The sequence below is a fragment of the Hoplias malabaricus genome, chromosome 4 (genome assembly GCF_029633855.1).
Source record: "Hoplias malabaricus isolate fHopMal1 chromosome 4, fHopMal1.hap1, whole genome shotgun sequence".
In the NCBI taxonomy this organism is placed as follows: domain Eukaryota; kingdom Metazoa; phylum Chordata; class Actinopteri; order Characiformes; family Erythrinidae; genus Hoplias; species Hoplias malabaricus.
In genome coordinates, this window is record NC_089803.1 from 23,971,565 (window position 1) to 23,989,221 (window position 17,657).

Here is a 17,657-nt window from a genome sequence, read left to right on the forward strand (position 1 = left end):
TATGCACATTTTGTTGGTAAGAGTCTGGATATTTGAAAATTTGAAATCCATTTTTTCCCCCAAAAAAGTTCAAATGTGGACCTCTCTAACAACAGAATGTTTTCACTGACTGGTCCATCTCAGAGGATTTTGCTGGTGTATCTGTGTAAAATGAATACATGCCTTCCTCCATATTCCAACTGTTGAAGTGTGTTGCAGGCATCAGATTCTGAATTTATGTTTACAAAGCATAAATAGAAATGTATTCTTTGTTCATGTGTCCATTAAACCTTCAAGAGAACTAACAATTTACAGATGTTTGTATGATGTGTGTTGTATTATGTATAATACAGTATTTGATATACTTCATATACACTGTTGCCTATTAGTATTAGTGCCTAATTACAATTTATCCATCCATTATCTGTAACCGCTTATCCAGTTCAGGGTCACGGTGTGTCCAGAGCCTACCTGGAATCATTGGGCACAAGGCAGGAATACACCCTGTAGGGGGTGCCAGTCCTTCACAGGGCAACACACACTCACACATTCACTCACACCTACGGTCACTTTTGAGTCGCCAATCCACCTACCAACGTGTGTTTTTGGACTGTGGGAGGAAACCAGAGCACCCGGAGGAAACCCACGCGGACAACACACCAACTCCTCACAGACAGTCACCCGGAGCGGGAATCGAACCCACAACCTCCAAGTCCCTGGAGCTGTGTGACTGTGACACTACCTGCCGCGCCACCGTGCCGCCCTAATTGCAATTTAGCTTTTGGAAAATTGTGGTCCCATTTGGTTCTTTGAGTTGTTTTAATGTTGAAGGCACGTTTTATTAATGGTGTTTCATTTTTTAAAATGTTTGTTTTCTTGTAAAGATTTCATTTCTTTAAGTATACTACAACAACCTTGGAGTGAGCTTAACAAAGCCAGCCTCTAGCACTTGTTCTTTCCTGAGACAACTCTTTGAGTAAACAAAGGACTTTAATTATTCACAAATGATGAATTCTATTAAAATGCAAGGTCACAATTTGCAAAGCAGACATAAAAACCAGATACATATAGTGCTGTGCCCAAGCACTCAACACTCTCATTTTTATTTTCTCTTTCTTTCCTCATTTTTCCTCTCCTTTCCATCCCCCTCTCTCTGGCTCTCTCTTATATATTACATATTTTACATTTCTCTCTTCTCCTTGGATGGTTTTTTTCCCCCCACATTCTCTTGGGTTGTGTTTCCTCTCTGTTATTCATGTTTTTCAGCATTTATCTGTCTCTCTTTGTCTTTTTATCCCTGTCTGATGTTGAAGAATGAGACAGAGGTGAAAACAGCGGGACATCAGCTGTCTGCTTTGTTAAGACAAGCAGACAGACAGGAAGTCATTAAGAGATCCACAGAGGCAGACCCAAACTTCAGCTCTCTCTCTCTCACAAACACACACACACACACACACACACACACACACACACACACACACACACACACAGCCAGGCCAGAGTGTAAGAGCCCTGAGCTCACCTGTGTCCTGATTGGTTAAGACATATGCAGCATTCTGGAATTAGTGTGAGTCAGAGAGAGCCACTCCACTCTCCAGGAAACATCTGCTCCTCTAAAAACAGTGTGTGTGTGTGTGTGTGTGTGTGTGTGTGTGTGTGTGTGTGTGTGTGTGTGTGTGTGTAATTAAATTTGTGACATGGCCTTCAAGCCCAAATTTAAATATGTTATGTTAGCAGTAAAAATAAAAATAAATTTCAGGTAGACAACCATAACCCTATGTGTGTGTTTTATTCCAAGCTGTTATGAGAGAGAGAGAGAGAGAGAGAGAGAGAGAGAGAGAGAGAGAGAGAGAGAGAGAAGAGACAGGATCTGGAAGTTCTGCTCTGGCTTAAGAAGGGAAATTTTTAATTTTCATATTCATACAGGGTTTCCACTTACACCTAATATCTCCCACTCTAACTTAAAAACACTGAAGCTCAAGGACTCTGCCCCAACCCCTCCCACCCCCCCTCACACACACACATCTCTGTAGCGTGACAGCTTAATCAGGTACACTCAGAATCCCTACAGCAAAACTTCTCAGCTCAAAAAGCCTGAAAAAGTGTTAGTGAAAAGCAGCAGTGTTAGTGCAGCGCTGCGTGTGTTCATGAATGCTCAGAGAATACAGAAACACCTGTGTCCTCTCATCTTCTAAAATATTCATCTCATCCTCTTTGTTCTTCTCTCTTTCTTTCCCCGACTAACATTCTGAACATCTTCAAACGTGCTACTCTAATTCTGAATAACCTGCACCTCTCTGCATTCTCACAAACTGAAGACAGATAAGAGCTCTGAGGCTGCTTTACAGCCATTTGAACTGTCATCACTTTTTGAATATGATCCGCATCCTGAAAAGTGTTCAAATGTTCCAGCACAGAATTTGTAAAATATGAGGGTTTAAAATGAATATCAAATATGTGAGAATACATTATAATACATGTGTGATCAGTCAGCTCTGCTTTGTTACAAACTAATTTCAATAAACTACATTCACAGCTTTTATACTGAATTTAAAAGTAGCATGATACTCTTCATATTTGCATATATTTTACATTCATTCGATTACGTTTGTCTACTGTTATTTACTCTATTATATACTCTATTCTCTATTGTTGTATTCTCTCATTCTATATCTTCATTCACTTATGAATATACTTTTACTTGCATAACTTATCATTCATATTCCCCAAGCGATAAGCAGTGGAGCAGTGGATTTGTGCTCTCTGTAGTGGAGCTCCATCCAATACTCTGGAGAGCTTTAATGATCCCAAACTATTCATCCATCATTTCCTGACCTCACTATGGCTCTGTCTATCAACCTCTCTGCCTACTTATCTGATTCAAATGCATCCATCCATGGACGCTCCCATACAGATGAGCAAAAAAAAAATACTATCTGTCTGAATAAGTCAATATTCTAATTTCTATGCATGTTCTATGAGCACATGTGTTTTGGTAGGTCTAGAGAGAGTATGTGGGTTGTGCAGTGTACTAGTTTAAGGCTAATGGATGTTAGCAGTATTTGAAGCAGAGTTTAGTCAGAAGTGAAAGTGAAGCAGACAGCTATTTTATCGTCCTCTCTATTAATCTACAGCACTACAGAGAAAACACTAAGCACAGTAGAGTAGCTTGTATCTAATACCCGAGCATATGTGCAGTTCAGTAGGGGATATTCGTTTATGAATAAAGTGTTTTAATGACCTCAAAACTAATTCACTGCAGTAATTTCACAACAATTTCACACTGATAAACGTTTCATCTAAATTTGATGTATTAATAAAGGGGTTAAGAACTGGTGACCCTCTCCAGGGTGTATTCCTGCCTTGCGCCCATTGATTCCGGGTAGACACTGGACCCACCGCAACCCTGAACTGGTTAAGTGCTTACAGATAATGAATGAATGAATGAATGAATGAATGAATGAAAGGGGTTTAATTATAGGTATGTAAAACATACAGCCAACAACCATTCTGTGGTCATTATTAGGCTAGTCATAGAACAGAACCATTTTTAATATTCAGGAGTCCAGCATGGGCATAAAATACATGAATTGTATCGTTCTTTCATTCATTCATTGTCTGTAACTGCTTACCCAGTTCAGGGTCGCGGTAGGTCTGGAGCCTACCCAGAATCACTGGGAACTGGGAACACACCATGAAGGTGGCGCCAGGCCTTCACACACTCACACATTCACTCACACCTAGGGATACTTTTTTAAATTGTCAATCCACCTACCAACGTGTGTTTTTGGACTGTGGGAGGAAACCGGAGCACCCGGAGGAAACCCATGCCGACACAGGGAGAACACACCAAACTCCTCACAGACTATGACCCGGAGCGGGACTTGAACCCACAACCTCCAGGTCCCTGGAGCTGTGTTACTGCGCCACCATGCTGCCCACGACACATATCAGTCAGTCAATAAAATTGTGGTGCACCAACTAAGAGGGAACCAGATTCCTATTATTAAATGTTGGATCGGCAGGTGTCTACCTGGTATTTGGCCATACAGTGTATAACCTGTACTCTGACAGCATTTAAAGGCAGCAAGAGAGAGTGAGAGACAGCAAGCAAATGCGAGAGAGAGAGAGAGAGAGAGAGAGAGAGAGAGAGAGAGAGAGAAAGAGAAAGGGCATGACCCTTTCAGACTTCTCGCTTGATCCCTGTGTTTATTTGAAATTTGAAACACTCATGGAATCCAGTTAAACCGAGGAAGCGAGAAATACAAGAGAGAAGGGCTAGGGAAGAGAGAATGACTGACCTGTCTCACAATCTGCAACCTCCTCCGGTCACTACTCCTTCCTCTCTATCTGTCCGTCTATCTGTCTGACCTTTGCCACCTTGTGTTTATCCTCCTTCAGCTCTCACTTTTTTTTTAATGATTTCATTCACACATTTCCTTCAAAGCCTTTCTTATTCTGTCCATCTACATCATTCCCTCTCTCCTGTTTTTCTTACTGTCTGCGTGTTTTAAAACTCTCTTAAGATGTCAATTGCACAGTGCTACCATGACAAAGAGCTTTAATACCTGAGTTCATACTAAAATGTTTTGACAAATAACCTTATAAATAATATTAATGTATTATTGAAAGATAAAAGATTATGAGGGAACCCACTCCTAGGGGTTCCTTTGGGGTTATTTGCTGTGTTTGATGTTGTGTGTTTCTGTGTGTGTGCTGAGCTTGGTGTACAGTGACATGGGAAGAGCAGTATTCACCATCAGAGGAGATTGTTTGACGGTGGATAAGGGTTCTGCCAAATTACTGCTCTGTTCCATTGCTCCCTTTCTGCAGTAGCGCCCTTGTTATGGTGCTTAATAAGGTGATTGGCTGAACAGGGGTGAATTTAACAGACACTTGATTTTACACACACATTAAAGTAGAGTAAAAGTATGGTTTTATGTGGTTTCCCATTGAAAAAAGTATGACTAAATTTAAGATGAGAGATCTTGAATTCTACTTCCTGAATGGGGTTCCAGCATGTTCCAGCCCACTCCCCCTTGTTTATAGGGAATATAGTATGGGAGTACATTTAGAGATTTTAACAGTGTTTTACATGAAGCTATTCTATTTCTTTTTACTTTTTAAAGTGAGCTTTCCCTAGTATGTGGATACTGACTTTAACAGCAGGTTTACCTTTGTTGCCCTGGTAAGGTAACTACCACCTCAAGCACCGCTCCATTAAACTCTCTGTCCCTGATTCTTCTCTCTATCTCAGAACTTTGGGCCAAATGATGATAAATTGTGCCTAACAAATGCACACACACGCCTCAAAAGCACAAGCATTGTATAAGAAAATTAATGCAAAAAAATATAGTGAGTAGTAATTACATTTAAACACCATAGGCTCCCATAGTATCTCTCCTTCTCTCGTTATCCTTCACTAACTGACTACATCTGTTCCTCTTGTTCAGCAGACTCCCTAAGCAAACCGTCACTAATTCCCCTCATCACTCTCTCCATCTCTTCGCCATCTCCACTATCTCATTAAACAAGTGCACTCATTCTCTCTCTCTCTCTCCTAGTCTCATCTGCATTCTTTGAATTCAGGCTTCATTAGAGTCATCAAAGTAAATAACATGAGACTGAAGCAATACCCTTTCTTCAAAGCATCAGCTCCTCAGTCATTTTGGCAATTAAAAGCAATCTCAAGTTTGTAGCGAAAGTGCTTCTGTGTAGGTTAGGGTTTGAGTGTGAGTATGTGTGTGTGTGTGTGTGTGTGTGTGTTTATATGATGTACTATGTGTATTATTTAGAAGCATAAAATACCGATTACCAACAGTTATAACATGAGTTATATGTCACATATAAAAGAGAAAGCAAAAATTAAAGAATATGTCTGTAACTTTGTGATAGGTCAGTGTTTTAATTAGCAGGTCTTTTACTGCTTAGTACTTTAGAGATGTCGTCAGTCATTTGCATGTTTCCCAGTGAATCTGCAATTATCTTCAGGCATCATTTCAGTGTCCCTGGGTGATTTGATCAGTTTTATGTAGTTAAGCACAAATACAGAACAATGTCAGTGAGAGTTATTCAATTAATAACAGTAAGGCTTATGAGCAGGGAAGTCAAGTGTTAATTTGTGGTGTAGATTGTAAACAGTGCCTGGAGGTAATGAATATGTTTAATGGAAATATGGTTATGCCCATCATACCAAGAGAACTGAGCATTGATGTTGAACACTGAACTGAACAGGAAATTAAACTGAATGGGACTGTACTGGCCTGATGCAAACTACACTGAGCTAAATCACAGGGATGATTGAACGAGATGGAACTGAACGTTAAGAATATTCATAGGAAGGACTGTAACGGGACATTACCACATCTTTGCGGCTGAGCACCTCCAGTATCTTGTTGAGGAGCTCCACACTGTTCCGTTTTTCATCATGAGGTCCACACCCCACATCAGCTAATGCACCACTCAACTCCTTAAGCATCATGGGTAAAAGGATGTCACGGCAGTCTGGAAATGATACAAGAGTATTTTACAAAAATTATTTAAACATTTATGAATGTATAGCAAGATACCCACCCAGGGTTAACAACCACTAAACTGTGAAGGAAAGACATGTGCCTAAATGAACACTATGGTCAGAGACAAGTCTATGACCATAAGGGGTTTTAAAGTATGCCCATACACACACACACACACACACAATAACTGGTCTACATATTAGTTCAATATATGAATTGTGGAAACCAATATCTTCAGCCGAACTAAGTCAACTTATATTGACTTTCACTAAGTTCATTCTATCCATACTTCATTACTGTATCCATACATCCATCCTGTTTTTTTGCTTGTTTGCCCTTGTTTTCCCACTTTGTTGCTTGTGTCTGTGTGTGTATGTGTGTATCAGAAAGAGAGAGAAAGAGAGAGAACCTGAACATGTATACTGACCCCAGCACTCATTATAAACTGAAGGAGCATTGTTAGTAATGAGCATCTAATGAGCCAGAAGCTAAATGAGGTTTTAATATGCTGACTCCACCTGGCAAGGGGTAAGGAGGTGAAACAGATGTGTATGTCCTCAGGTGCTGTGTGTGTCCATTTATGTGTACATGTCTTGTGCCCAGGTAGAGACAGAGACAGCACACACACACACACACACACACATACATCAATTCTTTCATCCCATTCATCACACTTATTAATCTAGTTTATCTAAGCTAAATGACAAATTTGTTTACACTTCATGACACAGACACTTTAAAATAATAAAATATAATAATGGAAGGAGTTATTTTGCTGTATAGTTAACAATTTTGGACATTCCTGGGTATTTGAAAGGGTTCTGTAAAATTACTGATTGCAAACTGTCTCTCCTCACTTTAGATTCCTCCAAGTTAAAATTCATGGAACACAAGTGTTTATTGTTTGTTTGTTTATCTGTAAATAATCAGGATTTTTTCTTTTGTTTAAAGACTTTATTTTTTAATGTTGTCATGTTGTTGCTATAACTACTTTCCATTTTGGACTGGAAAAAGGAAGTTTGATTTTCCCATTCAGAAACAAAAATACATATGTCCGTATGTCCATAGCCCAGTTGGAGACACTGGAACCCCTTGCTTTTGGAGATGATTCAAATTAATCCATCTGATGTTACTCCAAAAGTTTTAGTTGCTACGATAGAGCTGACCTGTCCACTTGGTTGATGCTGTGCCAGCTGGATAAACTGAAGAAAAGGCCTTTATTGTCTCTTACTGATTTGTTTTGTTTTGGCAGCAATAGAATATAAAACAAGAGAGTTTGAGTTTAAAATAATTAAGATGTTTGACAATTCAGATAAATTCCATCTTAACTCTAAAAATGCACACCATGCATGACCAACGATCAGAGCAGGATATAAAGCTTACATTATTATACAACGTAATAATACGTCTGTAAGTCATTTTACTTGTTGTGAGTGGATTTAAAAATCACTCATGTCAGGAATTCTACTTGTGCCATGCTCTGACTGATTAACTGCGTGTTTCTAGAAACGCAACATTAGTTTTTTCAAGGACAGCTACAGGCCTTCTGATGGTTTTCTGAAGTGTCCTTAATTACACACGAGTCACTTACTGCTCTTACGTCTGATAATAAATCTTCAGGTTTATGCACCGAAACTGTCTCTTGGCAGCTGTTTAAAGACAAAACAGTAGCAGTCTTCTTTGCTATCTGTGAAAGTAGTATAAACTTGTGTCAGGAACCTCTTAAATACAGACCTCATATTAAGCAGAATAGAACAAATGACCCTTCACAGCAGTGGTCATAATTTTAAGTGCTACTTGAAATGCTATGCTGAAGTTCCCCATCAAAGTGAAATGTATGCCTCAACAAACTGTAAACAGTACCGTGGGCAGAGTAGTTCCGATCGACCTCCCTTCGTACTACATTAGCAGATATACTGCGTTTGATAAATCAGTTAAAGATGTCTTTAAAATCTTAGTGTTTTTTAACAGTGCCTCTGAAATAAAGTGCCACCAAACAAATCAATAAAGAACAATTGAGAGGAACAGTAAATTCACTGAGACCTCACTGAGTTTCTGTGACTTACTAAAGGAAACTTTACAGCAACAAAATCATTCAAACTATGATAAATGTGTAATATGATATTTATGTATGTACGTATGTATGAATGGGCGGCACGGTGGCGCAGCAGGTAGTGTCGCAGTCACACAGCTCCAGGAGCCTGGAGGTTGTGGGTTCAATTCCCGCTCCGGGTTACTGTCTGTGAGGAGTTGGTGTGTTCTCCCCGTGTCTGCGTGGGTTTCCTCCGGGTGCTCCGGTTTCCTCCCACAGTCCAAAAACACACGTTGCAGGTGGATTGGCGACTCGAAAGTGTCCGTAGGTGTGAATGTGTGTGTGTCTGTGTTGCCCTGTGAAGGACTGGCGTCCCCTCCAGGGTGTATTCCCGCCTTGCGCCCGATGATTCCAGGTAGGCTCTGGACCCCCCGCGACCCTAAATTGGATAAGCGGTTACAGATAATGGATGGATGGATGGGCGTATGTATGAATCACTTTATACGTATATATTGAGGTGATGATCGATTAAAAAATAATAACAAACTGTCACAGTTTTTGATTAATCTTACTGTCCCTTCTTAAGACTGAAACGTTTAATAATGGATATTTAAAAGAAAAATAAACAAATCTATGTAAGATTAACACAATGGAATTATACTTATATTATTATAAAGCTTGCATGCTAGTACTTCCTTATATTTTTGGGAGGGAGATATATACGTAATATGTGAGAGAGCGAGAGCGAGAGAGAGAGTGTTAAGATATTTAATACATACTTCAGCATAAATAAAATATAAAAATGTAAATGTTAAAAAATAAATATGTAATCTACCTTCTGAACTCAACAGTAGAGATTTTGTGTTTATATCGCTAAACAAAACCAATAATATGTTTGAACACTATTGCAAAAGTATGAATTATGGGTGTAAATTAGACAAATTAATTAGCGTTAAAAAATAAGGTTTTCAAATTCCTGACATTCAGTCTACATTTCTTTGCCTTGTGACCTCTATTTTACACAGCTGATCCAGTGAGCAATGAGTGCTCTTTAAAGCCTGTCATGGTTGACATAAGAGCCGACAAGTACCATTTTACAGCACTCCTGGAGCCATGTGGGGTTAATTACTTTCCTCAAGGACACAAAGACAGTGGTTAGGGAGGTACAGCAGAGGCCAGTGTCTGCAGCTCATAAAGTCCTGCCAAGGAGATGAACCATAAGCCCCTCTGATCCTGGTATGGAGTCTTTTAGCACTTGCCATCACATCTGTTCAGTGTACCAGCAGCGATGCAGTCCCTGTCCACAGCTGCCCTCCCCCTGAGATAACTCACACCAGCAGAAGCAACACAGGAAACTCCCATAGCTGGACTAAACGACTATAAATGCAGCCAAGTTATTTGGCATCATCATAAGTTCCAGCAACAGTTGACATAATCTATGTAATGAATGTAGTTTTTAAATGGGCATAGATGGTCCCCAGCTACTTAATTAACCACAAGGCCTTAGGTCTTAACACAATCAAACCCCAAATCAAACTCCTCACAAATATCTATATTCAACATTCTATATACATTCAGAATAAACATGGAGTAACAAAGTGTAATTATGTCCAGTATGTCTGTCTGTTTGTGTGTGTTAGTGAAAATGCCTTACTAAAACTGAACACATAAATATATTGAACTAACTAGTGAGCTTATTAAGATGGACAATCTGTTACATTTAATATGACAACAAATGAAGGCAACATGATAAAAATGTAACACGTCAAGTGTTACAGTTATCCATTCCTCTGATGAGTAAATAAACCGATTCTTTATTTGTTTTCTAAAAATGATATTTCCAAACATAAGAGTTATAACGTACACAACATAGTGTACTGCTATTAGCATTCTAGCTAACATTAGCTAGCATATTAACCTTATAAGTTACACTTACAAGTTGAGCCTGGATATTGGATTGAGAGAGAGAGAGAGAGAGAGAGAGAGAAACAATGTGTGTCTGTGCTATTTTATAAGGTTACTGTGGGGGTCACTGATGGCTCTTTATATAAAAAGCACCCTTTGACGTTGCAGAAAAACACGCCTGTAAAAATTAGCCACAAAGCACTTTCTCAAGGCCACATTTCAGCAGTGTGACCTGCCCCCAGCCTCCCTCAAGTTATAGCTCCCAGTGTGGGTTTGTGTGTGAGTGTGTGTGTGTGTGTGTGTGTGTGTGTGCGCGCATGTCCATAACTCAATTCCTACAACTTTGACCTATCCACTGTGCAAAGGAATGCTACAATGTTAAGGAGTCTCTCTTCATGGCATAGACATAGCCAGACTGTGACAGATATATGAAATGAATTAGCTAATGAAACAATTGAGCTTCAAACACCACTGCATTACTAAGGGTTCCCCATCATTTTAATGTTTAATTTTACTTATTAATAATAACATGTTTTCTATTAATAAATACATTATACTGTATACAATATAAACACATTATACATTATACTTATACAAGCATAGTATGAGAATGTGCAACTATACCATGAATTACATGTATTCTAGGCATTAACATGTCCCACAGTTTAAGATTTTAACACCATTCCAACATCTGATTGTTTGAAGACTGTGTAACTTGTGCTTCTAGAAAGCATTTGATTGAATGTATAGTCACTGTGTAGCCACTGTTTTTCAGATTTTTTCCCCAAATTAATGAATGTTGTGCATAAATGTGTGCATGCCACAAAACAGTTGGCTCTATATGTTCAGCTATGAACTTAGCAAGGATCTAATCTCATCGACAAAATTCCAAAACATTCCAAAAGGCATAACCTGAATCTGCCATCCAACGAGCACTATGCTGAATCCACACGAATGGACTGAGGTGTAGGTATACTCTGCTGCAACCTCCTGAAATTTCACACATCCATTTGGCAGTTGAGCTTTATTCACTTCAGAACTTGCTCATTCACTATTTGCATCTGTACTGAAGGTGTATTTTGTTCTTGTCATTAATTCCTAAACAATGCAGTATATCAACTATTTACACAGCATTTACACAGTATTAAGTAGCATTTACATAGTATTACAAGTGACCTAGTAATGATTTAATGTATACGAGATCATGTGAATTAGTTCTATAAGAGGCAGCCCTGACCTAACAGTTAGTGAAACAGGCTTGGGACTGGAAGGTCACCAGCTTGATCCCCACGACTGGCAGGAAAATTCAGGGCAGGGGAAGTGAAGTAACATCACTGTCCTCCTCCTTCAATCCATGGCTGTTGTACAGTAAAAAGAGGCACCTAACTTCGAACTGATCACTGTCTCTTGGGAAAGACTTCTCACTGCTCTGTGTGTGTGTGTGTGTGTGTGTGTGTGTGTGTATGTGTGTGTGTTTGTTCATTCACACAGAGGAGTGAAAATACAGTTTTATGTTGTAAAATGACAAATAAATGCACATATGACATATATGTGAACCCAGCATTTACAGATGTTGGTATCGATCCAGGGATCCAAGGGATCCAGTTCCCATAGGTAGGCTGGTCCTAGTCTGCAAATACAGTTGTACCTCCCAACTAACTACAAGGGGTACCACAGCACTGCCTTGTAAACTGGATGGAACCATAGCATCCAACCAGCAACATCATAGTATCCACCTAAGACACTTTAATAACCCCAGAAACATCATAGCAAAATCAGTGCAAAATCTCATGTCACAGACCATATTCCACAAGACTGGCAGCCCGACTCTGAGTGACAGTCTGTTTGGAATGGTCTCACCGTGTCTGAGTTGGTTTACTACCACAGTATGTGGATTAGCTACTCAAAAGTGTCCATAATTGTGAGTGTGTGAGTGAGTGTGAGTGTGTGTTGCCCAGCAATGGACTGGTGCCTTGCACTCAGTGATTCCGGAAAGGCTTCGGACCCACAGCGACCCTTAAGTGGCTCAACAGTTACAGACAATGAATGAATGGATTAATTAATTCATTTAAAAGAATTTGTATATTGCTTTATAATCCTGGTGCTGTTACAATGTAGTTTTGCGGAAAACCATGTAAATGTCCTAAATGAGCAAGAAATATTGACAGCAAAAATAAATACATTTAAAAGACTATCTGAAGAAAGAAGAATATCTGACACCATAATAAACTGTCAAATGACAAGCTCAATATAAATAAAGATGACAATGATATTTAATATAATGAAAAAAAAAATAATGCTGTCTTCAGACAACAACATACTACACTATAAACAACTGTACTACATTACTTCACAGAATAAAGAGGATTTATAGCTGAGTAGTATAAACGGTATGACAAACGGTATGTAAGCAGTGGCAGTCCAGTTAAACTAGGTTTGCTCAGTTGTGTTTATTCTGAAATTCAAGGATGCCTGGAATGCAAGCAGTCTGACTCAATGCCAAAACGCAATACATCTGCAGAAACAATGATCTGTGCATGAGAACCAACAATGACACAGACTCCAAGGAACACTCAATTATTATAACATTAATATATTTCTTTTCACAAATATTTTTAATTAGTAAGTAGTAATGTCGGCTGCCATCTTTGGTCAATAAGTTAAAAATGTTTCCAATTATCTTAGCATAAAAGTTTTTACATTAATGTAAAATGAATTTTCTTTCCTCCGCAAAGTTACCAATTCAGATGTGCATGCTGTGACAGTGACAACGTGTGTGGGCTCTGACTGTTTCCACTTAAGGGTCCTCTCAGAAATTCTGCTGTGCTGTAATGACAATGAGAGGGGGGTAACTGTTGCTGTGGAAACGTTAACTCAACCCTTGTTCTCCTCTGAAAAACTACTCGTTCATTTTTCATCTCAGGCCTCATCTTCAAGAGCTCACAATAAAGTACTTCACATGGTAATAAGACGAGATTTCAATTACCCAGCCAGACAAATTTACGTGCTCAAAAAGCCACATGTCACTGTGGAGAAAGGTGTGTATGTGTTTGTGTGTGTGTGTGTGTGTGTGTGTGTGTGTGTATGTTAGTGTTTTACATATATTCTTTAAAAAAATTATACTGACGTGTGGAAACAAAGCTACATAAGAATAACAATAATGTATCAATATTAATCATATATCATTGCTATCCAATGAAAAACGTGTATCTCTAAAATAGTAATTTTATAGGTGGAAGTAAAAATCTTCTTAGCTTTCAATGGAAGTCAATGTAAAATTATTTTATTCCAAGTAAATTAGGAGCATGTTTATCCATTCTTCATGGGTTTTTTAAAGGACAGCTGCTGTGTTCAAGTGATGCGTTCATTCATTCATTCATTATCTGTAACCGCTTATCCAGTTCAGGGTCGTGGTGGGTCCAGGGCTTACCGGGAATCATTAAGCAGGCAGGAATACACCCTGGAGGGGGCGCCAGTCCTTCACAGGGTGTAACACACACACATTTACACCTACGGACACTTAGGAGTCGCCAATCCACCTACCAACGTTTGTTTTTGGACTGTGGGAGGAAACCTGAGCACCCAGAAGAAACCCACGCGGACACAGGGAGAACACACCAACTCCTCACAGACAGTCACCTGGAGCGGGAATCGAACCCACAACCTCCAGGTCCCTGGAGCTGTGTGACTGCGACACTTCCTGCTGCACCACCGTGCCGTCTTCAAGTGATGCAGTAAACTGAAAACTGACAAAAATTGGAATATATGTCTTTTGTTGGACAGCGACAACATATTAGCTGTTGTTCATAGAAAGAGCAACACTGATGATTCTGGAGAACTGCTGTTTGCTCTGTTTTGTTCCATAAGTTCTAGATAACTTGCCTGTAAGTTTTTATTCACTGTTCGAACTACCACAGAAACTCATTTGTGATATGAGTTACAAATATGCAGCTAGCAGTCTCAAGAATTTAGAGCCAGTTCCACCTTAAGTAATCTGAAGCAGGAAAATTACTCTTACCAGCAGTGGAGAGGATCTCTTTTGGAGCATCTAAACATCTCTAGATGCTATTTCTCTGCTGTGAGCAGAGAGAAAAAGTCTAGCATTCTAGCATCAAGTCTAGGATCAAAATGATCCCATTTGTTTTCTAACTGTTTACTGACATTAGGGTTTCCAGTGTGCAAACAGTCAAAACGTCACCTTTAATACACCCTGGAGAGAAAATGCACCTACCAACAGGTGCTTTTCAATTGTGGAAGGAACCCCGTGCAGACAGTTTGACAGACAGTCACACAAAATGGGCATTTAACCCAGGACCCAAGATCCTGGAGCTGTGTGGCTGTGACACTACCGTAAGGACCATTGTGCTGCCATCCTAGAAATGTGTTATTCAATTCAAGCTCTCTTTGACAGAGTTTAAGTCAAAAACACAGATTTGTTCTGAAACAATGTTGCTGATAATATTCAGAACCATAATCAACGACAGCATAACTTCCAGCCAATAAGCTTTTTCTCGCTCTCTTTTAAACCCACTGCATGTACTATATCACAAAGACGTGCATGAACAAAAGCACCACATTTACCATTTGCAGTCAAAAGCTAAGATAAAAATGCAGTCACAGACTATTAGACAGATGGTGCCAGACAGAGCAAAAAAAAAAAAAAACACAAAAAAAGTGGAAATGCCCTGCGTGATTTTTAATGCTTTTAGCCCAGCAGGATGAACACAGTCAGACCAGCCCTTGGCAACAGTAACCATAACAACGGCCACATTAGGGGCTGGGAAAAGAAACTTTAATTCACTTTTACTGCATATGAATTAGACTGATGAGCAGCATCTCTGAGTGTGTGTATGTGTGTGTTTCCGGTCTATTCATCATTTTAATGTGTCAGGAAGAGATAGGATGAGTAAGAGTCTATGATTGTGTATGTGTGTGTGTGTGTGTTTGTGGGGGGTGTAGGTATTAGTGATGTTATGCAATGTAGGTTTTATTTTACTGTTTCTCATTAACATCTGCCTGCTGCCCCCCCAGTGGTATATTCATCATCTGGGTCATTCTTCATCACAGAGGCCATTTGGTTTCTATTCAGCAAGGGACACGAAACACTCCATCTAACTAGCACACACAAAGCGCTTACAATAAATAAATAAATAAATGAATAAATACATATACATAAATGTTCATAAAATAATGGTATTATTAATTTAATACTATGAGTAAAATGTCCACTAATCTCAATAAATCTGTGGATTGTAGGATGACATTTGTTGCCCTACACACAGACACACACACACACACACACATATATATATATATATATATATATATATATATATATATATGTGTGTGTGTGTGTGTGTGTGTGAGGTACACCATATTATCATAAATGTATAAAAAGACACTCTGTTGGTGGTTAATTCATTAAATGGTTAAAGTTATTAACAAATATGTGAAGTAGCCAGTCAGGCTTCCTGTTGACTGATGGAGAAGACAAAGTAAGGTTAGTATCTGGCAAGATCTGTGTAGATGAATGTAGGTTCACTGTTTGGCAAGCAGCAGGTCATGGGTGCCCTTTCTGTCTGTGTTATAACTGATATTAGTAATGACTAATAATGTATTAACTACACAATTAATAACTATCACTAAACAGATTTTAAATCATTTATAAACATTTATAACCAAAGGTCTTATTTTAAAGTGGTAGCAAAATGTAATCTGCAACCCATTACATGCTGCAAAATTCCTCAGGGACAGCAAGATCTTACCTTTCATCTTTGTGAATCTACATTAAGGAACAAGTGATTGACCTATGCTAAAGTGACAAAACTTATGTGAGAATTATTAATATGAAAACTTCTAGACCTGCCACATAACTGACCTTTTTCCATTTATTCAATACATCAGTGACAAGACTCAAATACAACAGTTATTACAAATGTTTTAATGCCAAGCTGATTCCATAGAACTAAATGAAGTGAAATGAAAACCAGAAAAATCTCTCTCTGAGCTCAATACACCACTGTGTAATATCTTTTTAATGCTTTAACGATTTCTGTCTGTCAGACATTAGTGTGTGACAGTGGAATAATTTGAGTTAATTGCTCTCATATTATATTCATGAATCTAATTTCATTCAGAGTGGAATTTAAATCAGATAACAACCTGTCAAATACATCTGTGAGTGCATCAGTGAATATGTATGTGTGATTATGATGGCATATATGTGCATTCATAATCCCATAAGTATATAGGAATACTAATAGAGAGGCTTTTAATTACTAAAAGTTTTCTATGAGCAGCATAGGCAAGACTGGGCATGAATTTACAGTTCATAGTGTTTACAAAAGGTCTATTTATATCACTCAACCATACAACCGTCTCTGTTTTCTAAAAGTAACAAATCACAATCACACTTTAGAGATGTAAAACAACTCACACACACTATTTGTCTAAAAGCTACTGTTCAACAGTGACACTCAGAATGCACAATTTATCTTCCTCAACCTATCTACCTCAAGCTAACACATATTTAAATTCCACTATCACATCTCACACTCCCCTCACCCTCTTTGAATGGCCACATAATGAATTAAGTGTGTATGTGTTGGCATTGATAGGCTGACCAAGCTATTACAGTGTAAATGTCCCTTGTCTGTCTTGCTCATCTAACAGATGACACAAGGAAAAACGGTCCAACACGCTGGATAAATTTCAATTAAAATGCTTGTCAATGCTGCTTGTAAGGTTGGCGGTAATTCAAAAATAAATAAACAAGTGTGAATAAATAAATGAGCAAATAGGCAGCTGCACTGGAAGCCATGAGCTAGTGTGTCTCGAATGGCGGTATGTCAAGATGGCCCAGTGCCAATCACCAGAAGGCAAAACGCTTCATTTATAAATATATAACATGTAATGCACAAGTCCCATATGGTGGGTGCTTGTGGTGTTGTGGGTCTTGCGTCATTTATTAGGAGACAAATGAATCAGAAAGAGGACAGGGAGTTCCTCATAAGAAAGATATTTCTACCACCTTCACCCTCAAGATGAAAGTGTTCTTGGAGAAGAAAGACATAACGGTCACAACCAGATGCGTCTGATATTTACTGCTCATCAAAATTCAAGGTAAATGAATGATATTTCAATTACACACACACACACACACACACACACACACACATATACATACATTCATTCATTCATTCATTATCTGTAACCCTGATCCAGTT

At 38.8% G+C, this 17,657-nt stretch overlaps 1 protein-coding gene across 2 annotated transcripts in view; it reads right to left on the reverse strand.

The window, feature by feature from the left end:
- Positions 1–17,657, reverse strand: part of LOC136693991 (dedicator of cytokinesis protein 2) — a 111,239-nt gene that overhangs the window by 60,483 nt on the left and 33,099 nt on the right. For both annotated transcript variants that reach the window (XM_066667309.1, XM_066667310.1), the window contains one exon: positions 6,341–6,483. In XM_066667309.1, the coding sequence (XP_066523406.1) occupies positions 6,341–6,483 (143 nt within the window). The remainder of the gene's footprint in view (positions 1–6,340; positions 6,484–17,657) is intronic.